We start from the raw sequence: 27,257 nt of genomic DNA, 5'->3' as shown, positions 1-27,257 counted from the left end.
TATACATACAGTTTTTTATCCTGTTTTCTTAATATATTTTGAACATTTTCTTATAATATCACATAATCTTTAGAAAGGTGGAAATACTATTTTCTCTTTTTATAAAAGTATTATATACTAATAAAAAATTGAAAATGAAGAAAACTGTGAAGAAAATATAAAAACCACCTATAATCTGGGGCTCCTGGGTGGCTCAGTTGGTTAAATGTCTGCCTTGAGCTCAGATCATGATCCTGGGGTCCTGGGATGGAGCCCCGCTTTGGGGAGCCTGCTTCTCCCTCTCCCCCCTGCTTATGCTCTATCTCTTGCTATCTCTTTCAAATAAATAAATAAAATCTTAAAAAGAAAAAACAAACTGCCCATAATCTGCCTTCTGGAGTAGCTACCATAAATATCTAGTATATCTTCTTCCAGGGTTTTTGCTATGTGTATATAAAATCTTTAGTAATTCACCATTATATTATGAATTCCATGTTACTAAATGGTCTTTAAAAAAAGGATTTTCACCCCACTTTTATGGAGATATAATTGACATACATCATTATATAAAAAAGCAATGATTTTTGGGGCACCTGGGTGGCTCAGTCAGTTAAGCGTCTAACTCTTGATTTCACCTCAGGTCATGATCTCAGGGTCGTGGAATCAAGCCCCGTGTTGGGCTCTGCATTCAGCATGGAGTCTGCTTGTCCCTCTCCCTCTGCTCCTCCCCTGCCCTCTCTCTCCTCAATCTCTCTCTCTCTCTCTCTCAAATAAATAAATAAATAAATAAAAACTTTTTTTAAAAGCAATGATTTTTAATGGCTGTATTTTCCATTTAAGTCGTTGAGGTTATTTATAATTTTTTTTGTTTACTTTTTAAATAATGTATGATGTATATCCTGGGGCATAAATATTTGCACGTACCTCTGATTATTTCATTGGGTTAAATTCATAGCAATGGAATAATTCAGTCAAAGAATATGAACATATTTAAGGCTCTTGATGGATATTGCCAAATTGTTTTTCAGAAAAGTTGTCCTTATTTTTCTGTACACTTACCAGCTTTAGGTCTTGAAACATTTTTGTATATATGATTTTGAATTGTTATTTTCCGCTGAACTTCAAACTTAAGCATTTTCTCATACCTTAAAATTTCTTCATAAATATAATGTTAAGTGACTGTAAATTCTGTGCTGTTCTGCTGTCTACATTCCTTACTTTTCTTCTGGAGTCAAGGTTGGGATGGGCTCTTCCATTCTTATCTGTTGTCCTTTCCTGATATTGTTCAATTGCCCAATTAAAAAACCCACTCAAAATTTATCCTCTCTTATGATTTTGAAAAAAGTGTTTCCAGACTCCAGCTTCAGAAAACTAAAGCTAGCAGGAACAAAAGCATTTCTTGGAAGGTGTTATATATGGACTGCAGTTCTCATCCTCCAGCTGCTGGGTTCAGTGTGCTGGGACTCTGGCTTTAGATGAGTTTTGTTTAGCCAGCACAGTGCTTTAAAATTTTTAAGCCAGTAATGGAGAATCAGGAGATTTTTACATAATAAACCTGCATTTCTGGCTTCTTTTAAAAAATCAGTAGACTTGGTGTAGCCGGTGCACATGCCCACGTGGCAGGAGCCAGCTGGACCCGAGCCTCGGGTGCTCCGTGTGGGTGGGCGGGCTCTCTCCTTTCCACGGCGCTCCTGCTGTTTACTGTTATTTTTATCAGTATGAGTTTTATACCTAGTCCGCTTGGCTCATTTATATGGTTGCTGCCTAGTCCTGTAGACATTTGAGTTCAGGCCCCAGGCCCAGGGCCTTTTTCACTGTAACGCTGCTGACTCCAAGAATCAGAGCAGCGAGGTGACTTGTTGAGGCACACACAGCCGTGAGCAGCGAACTGATGACTCAGACCAAGTGAGTCCACTTTCAAAGTCCACCCTTGTTCTTCCCACTGTGACCAAACTGCCACTGGGGAAAGTCCACAGGCTGTAAAATGTCATTGTTTCAGCATCGAAAGAGTTCATTCTTATCGTCTTCTGTGACTCACAATGAAATATCTTGGCTTTGCTATTCAAGCAGATTGTGTTGAAATCTTGAACATATATGTGTGTGTGTGTGTGTGTGTGTGTGTGTGTGTGTGTGTGTGTGTTGTGTGTCTCCCTTTCTGTTTCGACTTTTACAAGGTAATTGTGTTATTTCTATGCCAGATTTTGGTTCCCACAGATAGCAAAGTCAGTTCAGCATTGCCAAGGCTCCCCCCTCCACCACTCTGGAAGATAATCTGTAGAGAAGAAAAGAAGCTTGAGGTTCTTAAGATTGAATGTTAGCAAAGCTGTTAGAAAAAAAAACAACAACCCAAACAACCAAAAGAAAAAGGATTGTCAGTCGTCATTTCAAATATTAGTCGTCTTTTTTCTAGTGGCAGGAAATGAGGAACACAGAGGGGTGTGTACATGAGTGTGTGTGTGTGTGTGTGTGTGTGTGTGTGTGTGATCCGCATGACGACTATACTAAAGCTGGTCCTCGCAGACTTACTGTGTATCAAGCAGGAATTTCACAGGTATCATTCCCTCATTTGACCCTACAACAAGCCCCCCAGATATGCAAAGTAGATACTGGTTCTGTTTCTCAGATGAGGAAACTGAGGGGCTATCTAAACACTCATTCTACCTTGCTGGAAGCGAGGGCAGGCCTCTGCATTTTGTTCCTGACTGTGCTGATAGATTCTTTGACCATGGACAAGGCAGTCTTTCGGGACTCAGATTTTACCCCCCTTGTCTGTAGAGTGAAGAGGTTGGCCTGGATATTTCATGTTTTTTTCCATCTCTAAAAGTCTCTGGTTCTAAGATTTTAAAGGCATGAACTTAATTTTCTAAGCCTGAGAACTTTTTAAGGGCAGGGTTGATATATTATTTATCCTAGTGCCTAGAATTTATTGAAGAACGAATGAAAATCTGGCCTACATCAAAGTAAAAACAAAACCAAAGGTGTTTACGGAAAAATTCTCTAAACAAAGTTAAAGGCCAAAGGTTAAACCAGAAAAAATATTATTTAAAATATACTATTACAAAAGGTTAGTGTAAAATACTCAAGAAGTGAATAAGAAAAGGATGAGCACCCCAACCAAAAAGTGGGCACAAGGTCACAAACTAAATATTTACTAAGAAAAACACAAGTGAACAATAAACACTAAAATGATGTTCAAAGTTATAAGAAGCATAATAAAAATGGGAATGACATATCATTTCTCCTTATCATACTGGAAAAGATTTGAAAGATCAGGATTGGCGGGGAGAAGGTCATCTCCTACATTGTCGTCATGAGTGTGTAGGCTGCTCCCACCCAGTGTGGCATGTCTGTTTCTAAGGAAATAGTTGTACAAGGACACAAAGATATAAGTACAAAGATACTCATTTAATCATTATCATAATAGTGGAAAATAGGTGACCAAAATGTCCATCAGTGGGGTAGCGAATAAAGCCATAACATGGTGTAGAATATTTAGTCATTTTAGATGATGTTGATCTGTATTCACAGAAATGGAAAGATATCCATGATACATCGAGTGGAGGGAAAACAAAATGAATGTAGAGTGTGGTCAATTACGGATGTAAACACTGTATAAACATAATTTGGAAGGATATATACCAACTTATTAGCAGTGATTGTGGTTAGGTGGTGACATGACAATTGATTTCTATTTCCTCCTTTGTTTTCATTTTTTGAATTTCTTTTTTGGGATGTTCGTATATTGCTTTTGTAATGGGAAAAGTAATAAAGACATTTCCATTTTTGGAATATATTTGCTCTTATCAGTAGTCTGTATATTTTAAGCACTTTAAAAGAAATAAAGTGTCATGGGACAGTTGTGGTTTTGATGATATTGGGTCATACCACTTAGAAAACTGCTTAGAATTTCCATTTAGTGCAATCGTAGGTTGATAAATAGAACTGTTAACTTTTGGCGTTGTGTGAGTATGTTGTAAGGGTTGTGTGGGAATTGCAGGGACATATGCTTTTCTACTTGAGACTTGTATAGTTTGCCTCTTAGTCTTGGGGAAAAGTAGGAGAAGTTGAGGAAACATTACTGGGATGGGTGCTGAGTGATGTAGGGCTGTACTGTGTGCTGGATGGTGGGTCGGCTGGGCCATAGGAAGTAGGGTAGACAGCCTGATACCTTACCCCTAAAAACTCTACTGTGCCTCTCCTGAGAATAAGACCATAGTGAGTATACCATTATCACACCTAGAAAATTAATTTTTAAAAAAGATTTTATTTATTTGAGAGAGAGAGAGAGGAGAGAGAGGGTGGGAGAGGAGCAGAGGGAAAGGGACAAGCAGACTCCACGCTGAGTGTGGAGCCCAACGAGGGGCTTGATCCCCAACCCTGAGATCATGACCTGTGCTGAAACCAAGAGTCGGACTCTTAACCGACTGAGCCACCCAGGTGCCCCTAGAAAATTAATTTTGATTCAATGATAGTATCTGACATATAGTCTAAATTTAAATTTCCCCAGTTGTCCTCAAAATGTCTTTTAAAGATTTTCCCCTCCTAATTCCAGATTCATCCAAGGGGCATTTGGTGGTTTTATCTCTTTCTTCTCTCTTAATTTAGCTTCTAGAACAATCTTCCTGCCTTTTGTTTTGTTTGCTTTTCATGACTTTGACTTACTTGAAGCATTCAGGCCAGTTGTCTTGTAGAATGCTCTACATTCTGGATTTGCCTGATCTGTTTCTTATGATTACATTCAGGTGAACTGGTTTTGGCCAGAATGCTGCACAGATGATGTATGTGCTTCTTATTCCATCACACGAGGAGGCTTATCATGTCTGGTTGTCCCACTGTTGGGGAGACCCACTAGTTTTTAATGAATGGGAAGCTTTATCTCACAGAAAAAAAAAGTCAAGGGTATAAACTTTCCACGTATTGTATATTTACGTCTTTCATGAACACAAAGAAAACGTTTATTAACAGGAGATATACAAAAAAAAGAAAGTGTCAAGTGTTTCATTACCTACTGAGAGTTTCGAATCCTTTTTTTTTTTTAATGGAGAAAATGTAAATATTTGGTAAACCACCAGCCTTTACCCCTGCATGTATGAAAGCAGGGTGGGAATGAGATACGGTGTTCTTTTAGTTGCTGCTAGTGTTGGATGCACAGCATGGGTGCATGTGGAAGGCAGTTTTCTGTGTGTGCCATCACAAGGCCCACACTGTGATGTGGGCTGCCCGGTCCATTCTTCATTGTTGTAATAATATGTTTTTAAAATCTTAGGTTTTATTTTCTTTCCTGAGATTTGGGGCATATTATCTTAGAACAATTGAGCATACTATCTTAGGACAGTGTTTTTGGAAGCACAGTGCTTTGAATGCATTCTTGTCTTTTTAAAAAATTTTTCCTTCCCTAAACCTCCAGTTAGACTAACAAAAAATGCAGAATATTTTCTTCTGGCTGACAGGACTCTAGCAGCCCTTCTTTCCTCTTAGTGGTGCCCCAGGAGGGAGCTTTTGGAGTCTTGCTGAGGCAAAATGAACTTGTGTGAAACAGGAGTCTTTGTGAAGATTGAGGGGCGCCTGGTAACGTGGAGATGTTGATTCTCTTTTTCAGGGCATCTTTTATGACCAAAACCGTGCCTTGTGGAAATGAGCTTCATAAGTTCCTCATCTGGGACACTGCTGGGCAGGAACGGGTAAGTTGTTGGCTTTCTAGCGAAAATACTGAGCCCGGTTCTCGAAGGTTTCTTTGTATTTGGCAAGACTCTTGGTTGCAAGTGACAGAAACCCAGATTCAGTGATTTAATCAAAAAAGGAAATGTATTCTTCCACTGTGTGAAAATGTATGGGGTAGCCCTCTTGAGATAGGGCCAAGTTCATCAAGTCCCCCAAATGTATTGTCAGAGGCACCTGGCTCTATTCCTGTTTCTCTCCTTGCTTCCCTCTAGACTGGCTTCATTTTTAGGCAGACTCACTTCCTTCCCTTCCCCGAGGGTGGCAAGGATGGCTGCATCAGTGACTCCAGGCCTGCATTCTGCCACCTGAGCAGCCCCACAGATGACAGTACCTTTTTTCCGCGAGTTGCGCCCCGTGTCTCAGCATGGTCATGTGTCCCACTCCTGAACTTGACACTGTGTAGTAGCATTCACGGGGGATTTGGCACTCTTATTTGTAGGGCCTGGTAATACACTTTACCCCTAAAGGTAGGGGCTGCCATCAGCCACACTGGTTGGAAGTCCGGTAGGCTTAGTTACCCAAGGAAAATATGGGTTCTCTTACTGGAAAATGGGGCAATGGACGTTGGGTTAGCAGAAAGAGCCAATGACTTGTCTCATTCTTCATTCCTTTTATTTGCCAAAAATATTGATGGGGAAGATTATTTAAGAAGCTCGTGTTTTTAGATTTTAAAAAGTGAAATAATACCAGCACAGACTGACTGTAACGGGATATTCGGGTAATCACTAGAGTGTATATTATCAAAGTCGAAAGGGGTGGTCAGAATAAGTGACACACGGGGATAACCACTAGCTTGTCTTCACTGGGGCCTTCCAGCCTACTCAAAACTTTCATCAGAGCTAATGATTACGGAGTAAAATAGGTTGAGCTTCCCCTCGTCTGATCCAAGCTCACGTGTCACCTTCTTTACCTACCCTATTCAAATGTCAACATTCCCCTTTTTCCGTCCCTGCTCCACTCACTTCCTTTTTCTCCACAGCTCTTACCACCTTCTAATACACTATTGAATTCCATTATTGATTATCTCTCTCTCAAAGGAAGAGAATCCAGGGTTTGGGATAATGCATCCCTTTCCTCACCAGCTCCTAACAAGTCAAGTCTGTGTTTCTGTAAGTTTCATTTTATACAAGTCCCCACTCCAGCAGTTGTAGATTAAGGCTACTAGGGTTTTAAAGATGTCTTTCTTCTTAATCAGGACGAATCTTCTGGCCTACAAATGCTCACCTCATTAGAATGTCTTCTATTTTGCTGCTAAGTTGAGAGCACAGACTTGCACACACGAAGCCATTACTTAGAGCACCTCTTTAACTCTGTTAGTCTGCTGTGCCTGCTGACCTCCGAAATGAGAAGGCGGATCCTAGGAGAAAATGTATACTCAGGGATCTCATCTTTACATAGCTTCCTCTTTACCTACTATGTACGTATATTTGTAGTATGTAGATCTGCTAGGTTTTTGGGGCTTGGGGTTTGGTTTTTTGGTTGTTATTTAAACTTAAGCAGAGAGGTTTTCTTGCTCCCATTTTTACTTTTGGTCATGAAATAGTTGCTTTTGCAGCCACTGTTAATGAGCATCAGTCAATTTTACCAATAGCTGGCTTAGTATTAGCAGTACTACTGCTTCTCCTATTAGCGGATATTTCCCGAGGGCTAGCTATGTTCCACGCAGTGTTCTCATGCCTTCCGTGTACTAACTAACACCCTTAGTCCTCTCGCAGCACTCTGAACTGGGGACTATTTTTATCCCTCTTTATAAGTGAGGTCACGGAGGGACAGAGTGGTTAAGTAACTTGCTCAAGATCACACAGCCCATTAGGCCGAAAGCTGAAATCTGAATCCAGCAGTTTGGGTCCTGAGCTTTGCTTTGTAGTTTTGTTCTGCTAGAAAAATCACACAAAAGCCATGCAGCCAAGAGTAAAATTATCCAAAATCCCACCACCCAGATATCTCCACTGTTTTTCAAATTTAGTTTTTAAATTGAAGGATAATTGACATCCAATATTAGCTTCAGGTGTACATCATAGTGATTTGATATTTTTATACATTATGAAATGATCCCCACAATAAGTCTAATTTCCGCTATTTACATTAGATGACCATTCTTCAGATATCTCACTCTGTGTGTGTTGGTAACTTCATATCAAAGGGCTCAGGGTTCTTTATAACCTGCTGTTTTCATGTGGTAATAACAGTGTTTCTGAAGAGAGATTTCTGTATGATCTAAACGGAGTATTTGACATCTACTTACCTATTCTGATAAAATATTCAAGTAGGTGACTGCTTTTGATGAAATTTGGTCCTCTAAAGTGACTACTGTAGTTTATAGCTTGCTGCCTGACCATCTCAAAGCAAAATAGCAATAGAAAATTTTTCGTATGACCATATTTCTAATAATTCTAATTGCTTTTCCTAAAATTGGATTTTTAGAGGTGATAGACATCTGTGCCTATATTGCTATGTCTGTCATTTTAAAAGCATAGTATTATATATGTTATTATATTATACATATTATATTATGCATTATATATATATTATATATTATTGTATCAGTGTTATATGTATTATTAGTAGTATCTACTATGATAATTATTAGTATTAGGTGTGCAAGGCCAAGTCCACACTAGTGCTTCAGGGAGGAGGGACTGACTTTTGGATGAGAACTTCAGGTGGATGCTTTTTAGAATCTAGATTTGTGGACAGCATGTGAGAAATGTCTGCACAGCCTTTGTGGTCATTGATGCCTCTAACCCTCGAAGGCCTGATTTAGTTATCCTCAGGCCGTCCTTGTCTGCTGTCCCTCCGTGCAGTCTCGCATCTCTCCAGTGATGGCAATTTCTCAGTCATTTTGGCAGCTTGTTGTTGGATTTAATCATGCTTATAATGACGTTGCCTAATGTTGGAGCTAAAAATACCCTCCCTGCTGCTGCATGTGCCCACCGCTGTTTGTTCTGTCTCATTCATGGTTGGAGTCCAGCGCACTTTATTATCCCTCCTAATCTTTGTAGGAATCGGCTACTGTTCTTCTTAGTCTTCACAATTTTAAACAAACAAAATCTCTTTGGATTTATGATTTGATAATATAAAGACATAGATTTCTGTGTCCTTAAAGGGGTGTAATGCTCAGTGCAGTGCTTAGCATGTGTTAATTACTCAGTATTTGTTTAGTTGTGGAACTATCGAACCACCTCTGCCTAGCATACACGGTATTCATTCTGGACTACATTTGTGGCACAAATTCATACTCTTGAGAACTCACTCTCCCATCTGAGCACTGGAAAGGTAAAAGGAGCCCTCTCTTCCTCCCTCTCTCTGTAGAAGAGAGTGTTCATTCTTGATATGCTGTCTTAATTATGCTTTTCATTCAACCACATATGATGAACATCCTATGATCCTTTCAATGGCAAACGGTAATCCATAGACTGCCTCTGTAAAAAAGTGTTTTCAAATTTAACCATTTTCAATTAACCAAGTGATTGTTGAATCCAATTTGTTAGAAGCTTAACATTTTCAAGGTTTGTGCATTCAGTTTGTTGCTGCCAAGAGGGGTATAGAGGGTGCAAGAGTGCCATTGGAGTGCCCGTGTTGTAGTGTTGGTGTGGGCTTTTGGGGGTTTTCATCCTGTCCTCTCGGAATGAGTTGTTGTGCTGGTTTCTGCTTTGTGTGGAGCTATGAGGAGAACTCAACAGTGGGGCAGCAGACGCCCTGGAAGAATATACACAGGAGCTCGAAGAGGTCCCAGGGGAGAGAAAGGAATTTATCTGCCCAGCTTCGTCCTCCTATCTCCCACTGGTCAGGGTTTGTGATGGGAAGATGAGGCTTCTGTCCTAATGTGTCAACACATCTGTCTTTCCCTTTGGGTTTCTTTTGGACTCCTTTCTTTGTTTTTCCACATAAACTGGGGACTAGAATATCCTCATTGTTATTAAAATGTTTGGGGGCACCCGGGTGGCTCAGTAGGTTAAGCGGCTCAGGTCTCGGTTTCAGGGTCATGAGATCGAGCTCAGCATTGGGCTCCTCGCTGAGCGTGGAGACTGCTTGGGATTCTCTCTCCCTCTTCCTCTGCACCCCCCCCCCCAAAAAAGTCTCATCTATAGGAATTGCAACCTCCATGTTCTAGATGTGTGCTTCCAAGTCATTCTGTTTTTGCTTTAAAACACAATTGCAATCCATAGGATAACTCCATTAAAATGTTCATATCTTGGAAGAATTCCATGCTTCATTTTCTTGATCTGATCCATCAGAGCAGTATTATTTTAAGAATCTAACATGAACAAATATTAACATCATTATCTTGTTCCACTTGGGTTGAAGTCAGTGTTATGGCTGTCTATCTGCCCTACTGCCTCAGTCAGAATAGTTGTATTTATAAAATTTGCATTTCAAATGCGCCACAGTCACAAATTCCGCATAGGTGAATTGATGGTTCTTTGGTTAGAATAAAAGCTCTCCCCTGACTCTACTAACATATCTGAAGTTGAATAGATTGACTTCTGAAATCAAGCTCGTCATTATATACTTTTTTTTTTTAAAGGTTTTATTTATTTATTTGACAGAGAGATAGAGAGAGAGAACAAGTACACAGAGAGGCAGGCAGAGGGAGAGGGAGAAGCAGGCTCCCCGCTGAGCAGGGAGCCCGATGCGGGGCTCGATCCCAGGACCCTGGGATCATGACCCGAGCCGAAGGCAGCCGCTTAACCGACTGAGCCACCCAGGCGCCCCCATTATATACTTTTTAAAGATGAAATTGGAGAACACATACGCAGACTAAAAAATAGGCCCCCTTTCCCAATACTTAGCAAGAATTATGGAGCTTTGAATTTAATGATAAAAATGACATGATACAAAGATTTGTGTAGGAAATTATATAATTTTTAACTACCGCCTTTTTTTGGGTATTTAAAAAAAATCGATGGAACATGGAAAATGAAAGAAATGATAAGAACAATATTAAATACTGAATAGGACTAAGCCCGTATTATTTAATAAAAGATTGAGCTATTGTAGAAGTCTAAATATGATCTTAAATAAACAAGACTTTATTTAGAATTTAGAATACCATTATTAATCCTGAAAATTGACACATGGCTGTGTGTTTTAATTCTTTTTTTATCTTTTTATTTAAAAGTACTCTTGTACTGGGGTGCTTGGGTGGCTCAGTTGGTTAAATGTCTGACTCTTGATCTCCATTCAGGTCTTGATTTCAGGGTCGTGAGTTCAAGCCCCACGTTGGGCTCCACAGTAGATGTGGAGCCTACAAACCCCCCCCCCCCCAAAACAAAAAACTCATACTTACAGAAAAGTTACAAAAATATTATGGAGCTCTCTAGCTGAGGTGGCTCTGCTTCAAGCTGTGGGTCTGTCTGTGTGGTGGTGCCTGGGGGGACTCTGCTTGCTTGTTCATTCTGGGGTTAGAGAGGCAGCCGCTACCTGAGGAAGCTCTCCTTGGGCAATACAGAAGCACAAGGAGCAAGGCACAGCTCTTAATGCTAGCGTTAGAATGAGCACATGACACATGGCCTATATTCCTTTGGCCAAGGCAAGTCACATGGCTTAGCCCAAGGTCAAATGATAGGGAGACATAGCCTTTAAAGGAATGGAGAAAACTCCATTGGCATAAACAGGGCATGGATTCACGCAGAGGTGAACAATTAATTGGTGGTCGTAATTTTGTCTGCCACAGGCTTCTACTGGGTTCTCTTGCTCTGTGTACTTTGGAAGCTCTACTTCACCCAGCTTGGGACTTTTTTTCAGACATCTACCTCAGTCTTTCCCACTGAACTTTCCATTTACACTCTACAATGTTTTATACAAAATGAATTTCCTGCTAAGAAATCTGAAACTGTAGAGATAATGTTTGCCCTCCTGTGGCTTTTAAAATACAGTGGACCCTTGAACAACATGGGGGTTAGGGGTGCTGACCCCCCACACAGTTGAAAATCCATGTATAACTTTGGACTCCCCAAAATGTAACTATTAATACCTACTGTTGATGGGAAGCCTTCATGAGAACACATATTGTGTGTGTTACATGTAATATACTGTACTCTTAAAGTCAGCTCGAGAAAAGAAAAGGTTATTAGAAAATCATAACAAAATGTGTTCACAGTACTGTAAAATAAAAAATCTGCATTTAAGTGGACTTGTGCAGTTCAAACCGTGTTGTTCAAGGGTCAACTGTATATTCATTACTTCCTGGTGCCTGAGATGGTCCCTCCCTGTGTTTCTGAAGAGAGCCCAGTAGGAAGGTAGCTGTAGTATGTACTATTTACCTGTTCCTTGACAGGGGAACTCTTTTCCTGTCCACTCCTGCACCCATTCTAGACTTGCTCAAAGCTTCAGTCTCATAAGCTTTTTGTTTTCATTCCCTGGTTCACCTCTGAAGCAGCTGAGCCATGCTTTCATCTTTTTTGGGTAATCCATCCTGGAGTTTTAGTGGTTGGAAATAAAATTAACTGATAAACGTTTTTGTCTGCATTTGTTTCTGCAGGGATCATCAGCATGTAGAGTATTACCTCTCTTTTTGAAAAACTGTTTTATTGAGGGGCGCCTGGGTGGCTCCGTCAGTGAAGCATCTGCCTTTGGCTCAGGTCATGATCCCAGGGTCCTGGGATCGAGCCCCACGTCTGGCTCTCTGCTCAGTGAGGAGCCTGCTTGTCCCTTTTCCTGCTGCTCATGCTCTCTCTCAACTAAATATAAAATCTTAAAAAAAAAAAACCCCAGCTTTATTGAGATATAATCCACAGACCATACAATTGACTCATTTAAAGTGTACAGTTCAGTGGACTCTAGTATATTAAGATTGTGTAGCTATTGCTACAATTAATTTTAAACCCATTAACAGTCATTCCCCATTTCTTCCTAAGTCCCCCAGCCCTTGGCTGCTTTCTGCCTCTAGATTCATCTCATCTGGACATTTCATATAGATGGAATCATGCAATCTGTGTGTTTTTGTGACTGGCTTCTTTCACTTAGCATAATGTCATCAATGTTGATCCACATTGTAACTTGAATCAGTGCTTCCTTCTTTTTCATGGCTAATACTCCATTGTATGGATGCCCTACATTTTGTTTATCCATTCATCAGGTTATGGACATTTAGGTTGTTTCTACATTTTGGTTTTTATAAATAATGCTGCTTTAAGCATTCACATACAAGTTTTTATGTAGATAGTTCTGTTTGTTTGTTTGTTTAATCTCTTAGGAATATATCTAGGACTGAAATTGATGGGTCCTATGGTAACTCTCTGTTTAGCATTTTGAGGACCAGCCAAACTTCTCCAAAGTGGCTGCACCATTTTATATTCCTACCAGCAATGTATGAGGCTCCACATTCCCACCAACACTTGTCTTTGCCAAACTCAGGGTTACAAAGATTTACTCCTATATGTTCTTCTAAGAGTTTTATAGTTTTAGCTTTTACCTTTAGCTCTATGATCCATTTTTGCATATCTTGTAAGGAAGGGATTCAACTTCACTCTCTGTATGTTGCTATCATACAAAATCAGTTGCCCCAACACAATTTGTTGAAAAGATTATTCTTTGCCCAAATTGGTTTTCTTGGCACCTTTGTTGATATGATAATCAGTTGGCCACAAATGTGCGGGTTTAATTCTGGACTCAATTCTCTTTCTTTGATCTAATTTTTACCCGTCTGCCAATACCACATTGCCCTGATTGCTGTAGGTTTTTTTAGCAAGTTTGGAAATTAGGAAGTATGAGTCCTCTAACTTTGTCCTTTTTCAAGATTATTTTGGCTATTCTGTGTCCCTTTCACTTCGACAGGAATTTTAGGATCAGCTTTTACATTTTTGCAAAAACTCCAGCTGTATTTTGATAGGGATTGGGTTAAATCTATAGATGAATGTGAGGTTACCTACTCCTAAAACCTTTAAGTTATAAGTGATAAACAAGTTGCAAGCTGTTTTTCATCTCTAACTGTGGACCAGAAGTGCAGCCTTGACCTCAGAGCAGTACTTAAAGAAAAAATTCTGAATAAAATATTAAATCTTTGAAATGTTAAAATGTGTTCCCTGTAACAAATTCATATAGAACTGTAAGTAAGGTTATATTTGTGATCACTTACAATTTACCAAACTATTACTAGATTTGAAATGCATGATACTTGACTAAATTATTTTTTTTAAAAGAAGGAACCTGTCTTCAAAATAGTATTATTTGCCTCTGATTTAGTTTTTTTCAGCAGTGTTATCTAACCCGGGACCAGACTTTATTACTTAATACATACTGCTCAAGAGAGTGTGATAATATGCTGAAACCCATTGATTCAAAGGCTTACAGTGACTCTCCTAGTGAGTGTACAAACTTTTCACCCCCAATTGTGAGATATTTCAAGCACTCCAGAAAATAATATAATAAGTATATTTATACCACCCCGATTCGTTTACTCTTTGCTTGTTCCTTCTGTCAGAAATTTTCCCGGCTGGGACACCTGGGTGGCTCAGATGGTTAAGCATCTGCCTTCAGCTCAGGTCATGATCCCAGGGTCCTGGGATGGAGCCCCGCGTTGGGCTCCCTGCTCAGCGGGGAGTCTGCTTCTCCCTCTGCCCCCTGCTCGTGCTCTCTCTCTCTCTCAATAAATAAAATCTTTAAAAAAGAAGTGTTCCAGGAAGCTGGGTACCTGAAGAAGGCCAAGTCCGGCTGGCGCCCTCCAGGAGCCGACGGGTTAGCATGCTGGGGAGCCGTGCTGTGGAGCCTGCTGTTCGCCTCCTTGGGCCTACATTTGCAAGCGCCTCCCAGGCTCCTACAGTGACAGGATGACGTGCGCAGAGACAGAGGCATCCCCGCAGGGCCGTGGCCCAAACACCAGGTCTCCGTGGGCCCCCGAGAAAGAAAAGAGAACGAAGGCAGCAAATAGCTGAGGTCAAGTTCGGGCTTGACAAACATCAAAAGAAACTTTTTTTGTGCTTTCTTTCCTTCTTTCTTCGGGGCCTCGGACTCTGTGGTCAAGAAAGTGGTTCTCTTTTCATAGACAGTGGCTAAAGTCAGAGGAAATTTTGACCTTTGGAAGGCCTTGAAGAATGGGGCCTCTTAGAAGCTCCGAACGAGCTGCTCCGGTTTCCTCCTTGCTTGCGCTGCGGCCACTGGAAATACAGGCCCGGCTCCGAGCGGCTGCAGCCAACAGCACATGCGCAGACTCTGCTCCTCGCCCACGGCTGGCGGGAAATTGCTTCACCCTCTTGCACTTTTCCCACACCCACTGGAGAACGATTTCCATAAGGATTTCCGTCCAGTGGAAGAGGGTCAATACCTGGTTTTGCTTTCCTCCCCCACCTATCACAAGAGAACGGTGCTTTTAATTAGTACACATTGACATCCTGGTAAGGGAGCTATTCCTCCTCTCCACCCTCCGCTCCCATCGCACCCCCTCAGAAGGAAAACCCAGTGAGGACTATGTGGTAAGGAGACCCAGCAGAAGCCTGCAAATCCGGTGTATGCTGCTACAAATGAGGTAAACAGCTCTGTGGTAGGGCTCTGCCCCATCATCTGTTAGAAGAAGCCTCAGGAATCCCCTGATTTAAAAGTGGTACAGCGGAAGAGGTCCAGGGATGTTTAGAAATCGGAGACCGAAGCTGCGGGAGGAAAGGGTGACTGTGGCATTCGAGTTGGGGAGTCCGACGGCAGCCGTGTGGGCAGGGCTAGAGCCGCCATTGCGGGCGGACCCGGTTCCCAGAGGTGTTCCCTTTGGGGGGTGTTGGTGTCATTTAGGAAATTAGGAGGTTAGGTGCAGAATGGCACTGGCGGGAGAGAACGAGGAAGGACATGTCCGTATATTAAAATAAAGGTAGTGAGTGCTAAGGGAAACTCCAAGCACTTGTGCCCTCAGCCCGCGATGAGAAGGCTGGAAGCCAGGGAAAGGAAATGGGGAGGGGACAGACAGGAACAGCAGACAGGGAAGCCTCAAGCTTCAAGTCTCGCGAAGCAAGGGGGAGCTTCTCCTGCCTGAAAGTAGCCCCTGCCCCCTTGTCCCTGCAGCACCCTCTCTGTCACAGTAGACCCCACCGTTGTCCTTCGTTCCCTGGTGGGTGTCTGCCCCCCTCCAGGCCTGCCTGTGCTGGCCCCTCCGGGGGGCCTGGCCTGTTCTGGAAGGGACGGCCACGCCGCTAGGGGAGGACTCTTCACAAGTCAGGCAACGACATTTTACGGGTGTGTATTTTGGTCGGGGATGCCCTAAGTAGCTTCTAATTATGAAGCATTGTCTGTGCTCCTGGGTTGAGGCCAACTTCCGTTCTCCGACTCCGCCGCTGCGCGTAGGAAGAAGACTCTAAGACACACTTTATCTGCTTGTGTTTTTCTCCTCTCTCCTCCCCTGCCCTCCCCTCCATTCCTGCCTCTCCCTCCCCTTCGCTTTGTACTTTTGTGCACCTAATTTCCTGAGTCTGGATCAAATACAAACCAAAGGGCCTATGAAGCCTGTGAATATCGTTCGTGACAAGGAAATTAGGCACATGGACTTCATCTAATAACAAAAGAGCGTGCTCCTGAGGCGCCAAAGGACGTGTCTAAACAGGAACAGCTGGAGTGTCCTGAGAACACAGAGCTTGCTGTTTGGAGACATTTATATCCAGACCAGCCCCTTTGAAGGCGGCCTGACTCCGCCCTTCTTCTTCACCTTCTGTTTGTTTCCTAGGGCTGCTGGAACAGATCACCACACATTGAGCAGCTCCAAACAGCTCCTCACAGTTCTGAAAGTCAGGAGTCCGAGAAGGGCTTACCAGGCCAATACCAAGGCATAGGCAGGGCTGTGTTCCTTTCTGGAGGCTTTGGGGAAGAATCCGTTCCTGGCCTTTTTCAGAGGCTGCCCGGCTTCCCTGGTTTGTGCCTGCATTCCTCCATCTTCAAGGCCGGCAGCAGAGCATCTTCCAAGCTCTCTTGACTCTCTAGCCTCCCTCTGCCACTCGTAAGGAACCTGATGATGATGCTGGACACTGTGTGATGCAGGGTAATCTTCCCATCTCAAGGTCAGCTGGTCAGCAACCTTAATTCCATTAGCAACCTCAATGCCCCCTCACCATGTAGCATAACATATTTACAGGTCCCAGCGATTAAGATGTGGACATCTTTGGGGACTGTTATTCTACCTGCCACCTCCTTAGAACAGTCCCCATCACATACCAAGTGTTCAATAGATACTTGTTGAATGAATGAATATGTTTAGTATAAGCCCGTATCTGCATTACATCAACTTATGCAGCGTTTCATTGTAGGGAAGCAACTGAAGAATGGAAAGAGTATGGAATTTGGAGTCAGAAGACCTGTGTTCGAGGGCTGGTTACACCATTTAAGAGCTGTGTGTCTGTGGGCAATTTACTGAACCATTCTGAGCTTATTTTCTCATCTATAAAATGGGAAGAGTTTTATCTAGTCCACCTGCCTTCACAGGGTTATTGTTTTATCATGTGTGTTCTGTCATTATGTATTTGTGAGTCCCTGCTATGGCCCAGATAGGGGGTCAGGAGGGGTTCTCAGGAGGTGGCAGTTGAAAAAGGTGTGAATGAAAGGTGGGAGTGAGGATGTCTAGTGGAGGTGGGTCCAGTCTGGGGAAGGCATGTGGGACGACCCTGAGGGCTCCATGTGGCTACGTGTTCAGGGAGCAGGGAGGAGGCCAGGGGCTGGGGAGAGAGAGAGGGAGGACGGGCCGAGTGCCCCAGTGACACCATAGGACAGTTTGGATTTTATGCTTAGTAAGTTAGAAGGATTTTGAAAAATGACACAATTTGACTTTGTTTGAAGAAAAAACTGTTCTGCTTTACAGTTAACATAACATGACATCCAGTGTTTGCTTCCGAAGATTCCAGTGGCGGGAGTGGGGTGGGAGGGGAGGTGGAAACATGCCAGGGGCCATGTGTTCGGGCTGATCTTTAGACTAGGAGATGAGAGCATGGAAGCGCATTGTACCATGCTCTCTTCTTGTGCGTATGGTTGAAAATTTCCGCAATTAAAAAGTTAAAAATAGATTCGATGGTATGTGTAAATAACATAACTCAGAAGTTAAAAACAGGATCCCTCTGGCTGCTGTGTGGCCACTACAGTATCTAAATTCTCCGGTGGAAACTTCCAGATAACCAGTCAAGGAAAGGGGGGTCTGCAGGCTGTACTTGGTGAACACAGCACAGAGGCCTGGGTGCCTGATGCTTTGGGGGTGAATGAAACCACACGCCTGCAAGTGTGTTTTGTGTGACCCTGATCTCTTCCTAGCAAGGTGCTATCACAGATTCGGGAAGCTCGTCGTGGGCGCCCAGCAAGGCAGGCTTTTCTGCGGGCACCATGGTGGCAGGGTTCCAGGACGGGTACCACCGCCAGGGAGCGCTGGGTCAGGCCCCACTCTGGGGCCCATGGGCCAAGGTCTGTCCTGCTCTGTGCGTAATCCCAAGTGATGTTTGCTTTGCTGTCCTGTTCTGCAGGGAGACGTGTCTCGAAGATGGGATGTTTACTGTGAACAGGAGGGCTGTATACAAACGGGAGAGACCAAAGCAACCTGAGCAGAGTGCAGCGTACGGAAAGAGGGAGAGCCATGACCAACGCTCATGGCATTTCCTTCCAATGAACGGGGACTGTGTGTGATGAGAAACACAGATAATTTCGGGACAGGGTGGGGCAGAATTCTGGACTTCGAGGAAATTCCATTGGCTTGCTAACAGACAGGAATTAGAGCTGAGGTTCTCTATAGTTGGGTATTAATGTGGGTGGGAAGAAATGTGTTTCTACATCATTTCAAAACCTTGACTTCTTATACATTATTCTAGGGATCAGAATATGCCAGTTCATTACCTTGTCTTTTACAAAACACGAATCCGTGCCCTCCCCACCAACACCTTCTTTTGTGGAAGGATGTTTGGATTTGTGTTTTATCATTGTCTCCTAAAGAAGGTTTGGACCGTACCTTGTCAAAAAGGAGTCAAAAGGAGGTCAAGTTACCTCTAAAACCCAGCTTCCTCCTGGTACTTTTGCTTCAGTGCCCTGATCCCCGAATGTTGAGGAAGCTCTTTGACTTTAATTGGCAAATTGAAAGAAAGAAGAAAGAAGGGGGGAAAAATCCCTTCTCATTGTTAAAGTAGTGTATCCTTTTAAAAATTTTAAAGAAATAATCCGGCAAATTATAACAAGTGGTGGTCTGCCTATAATGGCGTTATTCAGAAATAACTACTGTTAATAGTCTGCCATATAGTTTCCCAGCCCGTTTTCTATTCAACTTTACCTAGTATTGGATTGTAGGACATCTGAGTGGGCATATTAAATAGGCCTTCTTCTTTTCTGTGGAGAGAGAGGGTCTGTGTAAACATCAGAAACATTCTTCTGAATGGCACAGAAAGAGCATTCAGTAATGGTTTTTCCATTCAGCTTTTGCCAGCTGAGAATGTTGGGAATGTCAAGAATTTTCCTCTACCACTTCCCTCTTTGTTTGAATCCTAATGAACCGCGGGGTATGTTTTGGCTTCTGCCCTTGACTGTCCATGGCCTCAGGGTTCTGTGGGTTGGTGAGAATTTCTGATTGTGTGCTGGCGCCAGACACAGGCCAGCATGGGCTCCCAGGGACAGTGTTCTCTGAAGATCGTAACACATAAGCCATCCCTACAAGTTTCTGGACTTGATGCAAGAGCAGTCTGGCTTGGATAATTCTCATCTGGGGAGGCAGAGCCCAGCTGGAACTTCTCCTTGTTTGGAAACTTTATGTGTTTTCCACTACTGCTCATTCTTGACATGCAGAATTTTTGCTGCTATGGAATTTATGATGCCACAAACCTGCATTTAAGGAATTTTGCCTGAAGCAGACTGGGTGGCCTGGAGGATTAGGATATTTCCTGGAATAATACTTTCCGTGTGCTGAGCAGTGTGTGCATGCACACACGTACAGGACAGTGTGGGATGGGAAGAAAGGAGGTTTGTGTTGTAAGTAATGCACTTGGAAGAACCAAGAGCTGGGCAAAGGAAGGAGGTTCCATCTACAGTCTGTCTTACTTTGGCCATAAGTATCGTCACAGAGCTGGAAAAACCTTACTTATCACCACCGACCCCACCCCCACTGTTACCTGATATGAAAATATTGGGGTTCGCAGCCAATGGTCAAGAAAGAATTCTTGAGGCATCTTCGGTGCAAACAGGGTGGTTTCATTAAAACACGGGGACAAGACCTGGTGGGCAGAAAGAGCTGCACTGGGGTCATGAGGAGTGGCTGTTTACATACTTTTAAGTTGGAAGTAGGTTAGGGATAGCATCAGTCTCTAAGGAATTTGGAAGCAAGGTTTCCAGGACCTTGGAGGGCTAGCTGTTGTTAGGAAAAGGTCATTTACTACTAGTAATAACTTAGTCATGAATCCCTTCAGATGTATATCAGTGGGCCATATGCTTGGAGGATGATTGCTAACACATATCTTGTGGGGGGGTGGGTAGAGATAAAAGAAGTTTCCAAAGGAATTTTTATATGTGAAAGGAGACTTACAGGATCCTGGAGGTCAGGCTAATGTTAAGCTAAAGTATTAACATCGAGGCAGTTGAGTCCCTAGAGGAAGGTCACTCTCCCTGTCTCAAGGACTTGTCAATGGGTTGTAAGTTGTAAGGAAATTTGATTTTTTTCTTTTGCTTTTGTTTCCCACATCACTACCTGCATTTTACCAGAATAGAGCCAGGCATGGATGTCTAGACTTCCTTTGAGTCTAGATCTCTTCATACTTTGCCTTTAATGTGGGTTCTGAGCATACTAGGTCTCAAGATGTTAATAAATATTACTTGAAAAAAGGTTAAAAAAATCAATTGAGAAGTCTGAGTTAAAACCAAAACAAATTCTTTACTACAGAAATTTTCAGAGCCTTTAATGTACTAATAATACTTCACCAATCTCCAGGGGAGCATTATTATATATAGCATTTCTCAAACTTATTTGGCCAAGAAACCTTTTTTCCAAAAAGCACCTCACGAGCCCAGGGTTCTGTAGAAGACCCTTAGGAAGTATCAGACTGCTCCCCTTGTGTCTCGTGCCATCTCTTATTTTTCAGAAATGTGAGTTTCACTGCTGCCCAGCAGTCCATTGCTTGGCTAAGGGCAAAGTATGAAGAGATCTAGACTCAGAGGGAGTGTAGACAAATTTACGTTTCTGGTCCCTGATGGCTAGACATTGAAATAGGTTCCAGTTTTTCAGCATGACTGATAATTCTGGAGTGAATTCTGGTTACTTTGTGACCATCTGTGACCATTCCCTTCAGAAGTGCAATTGTTGAATTGGTGTATGAACATTTTCAGGACTCTTGCTATTCATTGTCCGGTTGCTTTCCAGAAAGGTTATACCTACTTATCCTGTCCTAGTTGCTGGAAATGGGGACAGGGTTAGCATCCATCTGTAAAAGTCTGAGAAGCTTGAAGAAGACTGTTCCCTTCTCTTTTATTCTGTAGACATGCAAAATTAAAAAAAACACAGTCACACACACTAAGTACATAAACAGCCATTTCTTTTGAGGGTCAGATTGGCTTTTCACAATTCCTTGTGCTTTTTCTAAATAATTAAATGTCACTTGAGAGTTATCTGAGTACTTTAATTCAGTATTCTAGATATTTTGTGGGATAGTTAGGGAAGAAGGGATTTTGAATTGGCATCTGTCCTGCTAATTTTCAAAGAACTCTTCAAGGTGAGATTTAAAAATTATAGCAACCTCCTGTGATTATGAAACTTTGTTTCTACAAGAATTTTTTATGTGAGTTTTCATCAGTCTTAATTTGGACTCTACGGAAATTGAATTATGTCATGTTGAGTATTGAAGCCAATTGTGATGCTTTTGTTTTTATATTTGTATGGGGAAGAGTATACACATTGTAGACCAGAAGTGATTTATCTTTTTGTCCTCCACAAATATTATCCTTTGGTCAATGCATTATTGGGTTTTGGAACTGAGACAAACTTTTAACTCATTAAAACCCCCAAGTCCCCGGCAATAAAGTCATTTAAGTGGCTTCACCAACAGATTTATTTCAAAATGATTCCATTTGGAGGAAGGAAAGAACAAGTAATGCATTATATACAAAGATCTATTCAATAATTCATGAAACCTGCACACTAGTGACCATTTTAGATTCAGTTCATGGCATTATAGCTGAAAATGACTCTGTCTTAAGAAGATATCCACAATTTGCTCCTTTCTGTGCTTGAGTCCATGAGTATCTTGATTTTTGAGATATAAATTTTGTACCTATATGGTATGTTTAAGTGGACCTTTCTTATATGGAAGCTATTTTGAAAAAAATGGGCATTTTATGTAATTGGGCTAAAGGACACTTTATATGCATTCCTTACCCTTAGCAAAGCAGGAATGTTTCAAAAATACATTGCTTTTTCCTCCCTTTGGGCAAGAATTCTGATTTTATTTTCTACATGTGGAGTGGATTGCCAAAGGACGGATTAAAAATAGATTTATTGATGCCTAACAATTACAACAAACACACAGTGTTGGGCAGTGAATTTGAAAGGCACGCATGGTAAATAGCCCGCTGTCCTCCAGTGAGTCCTGGCGAGTGGCCAAGGGCCGTCAGCTGGGAGCTCCTGGGTTCATCCTGAGCTCCATCCAACCCATTCCCTTTTATGAAAACCACAGAGGCACCAGGGCAATTTCTGTTCAAGGTGGAGGCTTGCACTAGGGCTGGGAGTTTAGAAAGAGCCTGCTTCCTTCCACACTCTTGAGAGTGCCGCACTAGCCTTCTCAGGAACTGATGTGCTTCACATTTCCAAATGGGATCATTTCAATTTGGCAGATCTTTATTCAGCGATAAGTATTATATGGGAAATAAAGATGAATGAATGATGGTTCTGTTGTTCGCTGGAAAAGCTTCAGGATCCATCCTTCCTTCCCTCCCTGCTCCTTATCCTACTCTCCAATAAAAATGGCTGCTTTTTCTTTTTTAACTTAAAAACCTATTTTATTTAAAAAAAAAAAAACATTGTAAACATTTATGCTATGTAAAATGCTATGCAGACTCTAATGGAAGAGTCCGCTGTGCGGACTCTTATAAGAAAAATGTACAAATCACTAGAAATCCCACTGTGAACATTTTGAGAAACATTGTTATAGCTGTACACATAGACACACCCACTCACATTTTTCCCTACATTACAGCATGCTTCATAGGCTGCTTTGAGACTTTTTTTTATTCCTTCAACAGTATGTAACCTTTTCCTGTAAATGAAAATCCCCACCACCATTTTAATTATTGCAGAATATTCCATTATACACAGATACCATTAATGGATTCTCTATGATGAACCGTTAGGTTGTTTTAAAATATTTGCTCCCATGTATAACATAGGGATGAGTAGCTTGGTGTGTGTGATGATCACTCCAATATACGTTCCTGTAAGTGGAATTGCTGGGTCAAACAATATGCACATTTTAACTTTTGATATATATTATCAATAGTGGCTTTTAAAGAAAGTCTCTTTTTTTAAAAAAAATAAAAATATATTTAAGGTGTGCAACATGATGGTTTGATGTACATAGATATAGTGAAATTATTACTACAGTCAAACTAGTTAACATATCTTCTCACATAGTCACCTTTTCCCTTTTGTAAATGATGAGAGCACCTGAAATCTACTCTTTTGGCAAATTTCCAGATTCAATACAGTATCATTAACCATTCTATTTCTAGAACTTATTCATCCCCTGTAACTGCAACTTTGTACCCTTTCACCAGCATCTCCCCAACTCCCTCCCTTCCCCGCTCCTGGTAACTACCCTTCTACTTTCTGCTTCTAAGTATTTGACTTTTTAAGATTCCATATATAAGTGAGATCATGCAGTTTTTTTCTTTCTACATCTGGCCTATTTCACTTGGCATAATGTGTTTTAGATTCATCCATTGAATCTAAATGTTGCAAATCTAAATGTTGTTGCAAATGGCAGGATTTCCTTTTTAAATGCTGGATAATATTCCATTGTGTATATACACACACCAAGTTTTCTTCATTGATTGATTCATTGATTCATTCATTCATTCATTCATCAGTAGGCACTTAGGTTGTTTCCATGTCTTGTGCATTGTGAATAAGGCTGTGATGAACATGGAAGTGCAGATATCTCTTTGAGGTATTTGATTTCATTTCTTTTAGGTATATACCCAAAAGGGGAATTGCTGGATCATATAGTTATGCGTTTTTTTGTGGACCCTTTGTACTCTTTTCTACAGTGGCTGCACCAATTTATATTCCCAATGGAGCATCGGGGTTCCCTTTTTCCCACATCCTCACCAATATTAGTTATCTTTTGCCTTTTTGATAACAGCCATCCTAACAGGTGTGATATCTCATTGTGATTCTGATTTACATTTCTCTGAAGATTAGTGATGTTGAGCATCTTTTTATAAGAAGGGCTTTTTTAAAAGATTTTATTTATTTATTTGAGAGAGACAGAGAGCTTGAGAAAGAGAGAGAGAGAAAGAGAGAGAGAGAACACACACAAGCAGCGGGGAGGGGCCGAGGGAAAGGGAGAAGCAGACTCTCCACTGAGCAGGGATCCTGACGAGGGGCTGGAACCCAGGACCCCGGGATCATGACCTGAGCAGAAGGCAGATGCTTAACCGACTGAGCCACCCAGGTGCCCCAAGAAGGTCTTAAAATACATTCCCATGTAACATGTGAGAGTGGCCCTCTGCCCAAATCCAAACCAACAATGGATATAATAAATCTTTTTGATATTTAGTAAATTAATACATGCCTCTTCGTTGCTTTTATTTTCATTTCTTTTACTGTAATTGAATATTTAAAAATATTTATTGGCAATTTATGTCTCTTCCGCAGAGATTTATCAGATTTATCTATGTATAACCTTTGTCCACTTTTCTGTTGAGCTGTCTCTTCCTTCTCAGCTTTCAAAACCTTTCCACGATATAGTCTTCAAATATATCCAAAGATCTGTTCTTCAAAATATACAAGGAATCTCTATGTATCCTCAGCATAATTATCTATCCTGTTTTGGGATAAAGGATTCTAATGACCAATGAGTCTTGCTTTGCTCACATTTTGGAATGGAGCTTGTCTGTGTCACCGTGTGCCTTTGAGGGACAGCAGCTGTGCAGGCTAAGGGCGGGATGCGGAGGTGCCCTTGCTCAGTGGCCCTCATTAAGGACTCAGCAAGGGTCTTGTGATCTGTGTCAGTCTCCTTTTGTCCTCCCCTTGGCAAGCATCTTTTTCTTACCACTGAATAATTCTAATGAGATTGCCCTGGGTCAGTCGTATTAGATAAGTAATGAGCAGTAGAGAAAAGAAAATTCATAGAAGAGGAACATTTAAAATAAAATTTATTTTTGACCTTTGCCTAAAAGTGAATTTCATGGTCTGTCAGCCACAAGCACATGTGTGGTCGAGGAGGAGAATTTATTGCCTGATAGGGTTCCTGAGAAAATTCTAGGGGGAATTCAGGGATCCTATAGGGATAATGTAGGAGGAAAATTTTGTATTTAATTTGGAGTTGCATAAAATGTGTTGACTTTGGCTTAAAACTATGCATTGTTCTTAAACAGTTTCATTCACTGGCTCCCATGTACTATCGTGGATCTGCTGCAGCTGTCATAGTATATGATATTACCAAACAGGTAAGAAAATAAAAGCCCTTTAAAATTTCAATGCCCTTTATGTTGATTCTCTTAGAAAGACCAAAGCAGAGACTTGACTGCTTGAGTCTTGCCAGTAGCCTGGAATGAGATTTCATAGCATGGTAGCCAGGGATAATCAGCACCATATATTGAGTTTATTCACCTATATGCAGTGAAGAATTTCAAATTTATCGGCCAAATTAAATAAACAACAATGATCATTTATTTTTAAAATTGACTGTCTGTTAGTAGAGGCAAGGCCATGCCTGCCAGTCCCGCTCTCCAGAACGTCAGGTTTTCAGGAAGAGGAAAATTATTTTTAAGTCCTGCATGTTTTGTAATTATGGAATGCTTATTTTCTATTAGTGTTTCAATCACACTACTTAAAATGTCAGGGATAATGTTTATGTATGTATAGTGTATTTGCATATATATAGTATACCATATTTTTAGTTATCATGTTGAGGATCTAGGCTATTCATCAAGGAACTGCAATGGTTTGCTGGCTGTTTTTTTCCACTCCTGGAGTGCTGACTCAGCGCACAGGACTGTTGGTTCAATGATCCATCACTCTTACCATCCATGAATTCCCGAACACTTCTACCTAAATGTGGTGTCTACCTTGACTGGTTTGCTGGAGGAGGGTTGTGAGTGAAGGGCAGAAAGGAAAACAGGACAAGAGGAAAAGAGAGAGGGGGAGGGAGAGACAGGGAGAGAGAGAGAGAGAGAAAGAGAGAGAGAATATGTATGTATGTATTCTTTCTCTTTCTTTCCTGAAATAAGCATGAACATGTCTAGTTCTATGACTTAAGTCTTTTTCATGTTGAGTCAGGCTATCATTTTAAATTAATGTTATTTATAGAAGAAAATTACCAGTATGCTTTTCTTAACTTTGTCAAGTTTCAGTTTTAGAAAAGGAAACTTTTATAGGCTATTTAAGTGTAACTTAGCTAATATTAAGTTTTGTGCCAAGATGGGGGTAGGATGTTAATGTATGTGAGTTTCCTAAAAATATTTTACTCTGTTAAATTGGGTTGGGTTTATATTTCTACTTGGTTGAAATACTGTGTTGATGGGTCTTTCCAATGATTGATTGATTTACATTTTGGGTTTAGGATTCATTCCATACCCTGAAGAAATGGGTGAAAGAACTGAAAGAGCATGGTCCAGAAAACATTGTAATGGCTATTGCTGGAAACAAGTGTGATCTCTCAGATATTAGGTAAGATGCATTAAAAAATTTTTTGGTGAAGTGAATATCCTCCATCTCTGAAGGTCTATATGTACAAAGCTGTCATGCCTGTGTTGTTAAGTCTGTTCTCAGTATAATGATTTAATCGACGGGCATTGATTTGTGGTGGTCTAGGTAGTATGTATTCAACCAGAGTAGAATTAAGGGAAAATAATAGGAAGATGCAAATTGGATGGATCACCTAGGAGTGGGTATTAAAACCAAATCTCCCCTACGGAGCACAGTTACATCCCTGACTCTAGAGGTCTTTGGGTTAAATGCTTTTATTATTTTTGTTGTTACCTTTTTTGTTACTTATTGACATTATTACAACTATGGCCATTTTAATAACACTTTCATATGGTAAGGAAAGTTAGAATTTATAACATTTCCCATAGCATCTGTGTTTGTTTTAGTTCTAACTTTAACTTAAGGGTGTAGTCGGGTCTATATAATCTCACTATTTTGTTCTAGGATCTGAAGGTGACGTATCATATAGAAACACTTTGGTTTCCCTCAGAGACACTGGATTGTTGACCTTTCTTTACCTGGAACGAGGTTTGCAGGGACCCAGTCCACAGGGACTAGAGATTTAATGATAGCTTTATGCAGCCTGATAAGCTAGCTATTTTTACTAAATAAAAATGCAATGAAAAAGGAATAGTGAATTTGCATCATCTCCATCCCCCTGGTTAAGTCTCTGCAATTCCAGTCGTTGGTCTTCATAAAGACAACGACA

General features: G+C 41.3%; 1 protein-coding gene across 2 annotated transcripts in view; it reads left to right on the top strand.

Annotated features, from left to right (window-relative positions):
• RAB31 (RAB31, member RAS oncogene family) overlaps positions 1-27,257 on the top strand; it is a 126,644-nt gene that overhangs the window by 55,856 nt on the left and 43,531 nt on the right. For both annotated transcript variants that reach the window (XM_032397868.1, XM_032397869.1), the window contains exons 3-5: positions 5,579-5,660; positions 25,216-25,287; positions 26,403-26,509. In XM_032397868.1, the coding sequence (XP_032253759.1) occupies positions 5,579-5,660; positions 25,216-25,287; positions 26,403-26,509 (261 nt within the window). The remainder of the gene's footprint in view (positions 1-5,578; positions 5,661-25,215; positions 25,288-26,402; positions 26,510-27,257) is intronic.

This window comes from Phoca vitulina, unplaced genomic scaffold (genome assembly GCF_004348235.1).
Source record: "Phoca vitulina isolate PV1807 unplaced genomic scaffold, GSC_HSeal_1.0 scaffold105, whole genome shotgun sequence".
Classification (NCBI taxonomy): domain Eukaryota; kingdom Metazoa; phylum Chordata; class Mammalia; order Carnivora; family Phocidae; genus Phoca; species Phoca vitulina.
Note: the sequence above shows the minus strand (reverse complement) of the source record. Positions and strands in the feature narration are given on the sequence as shown.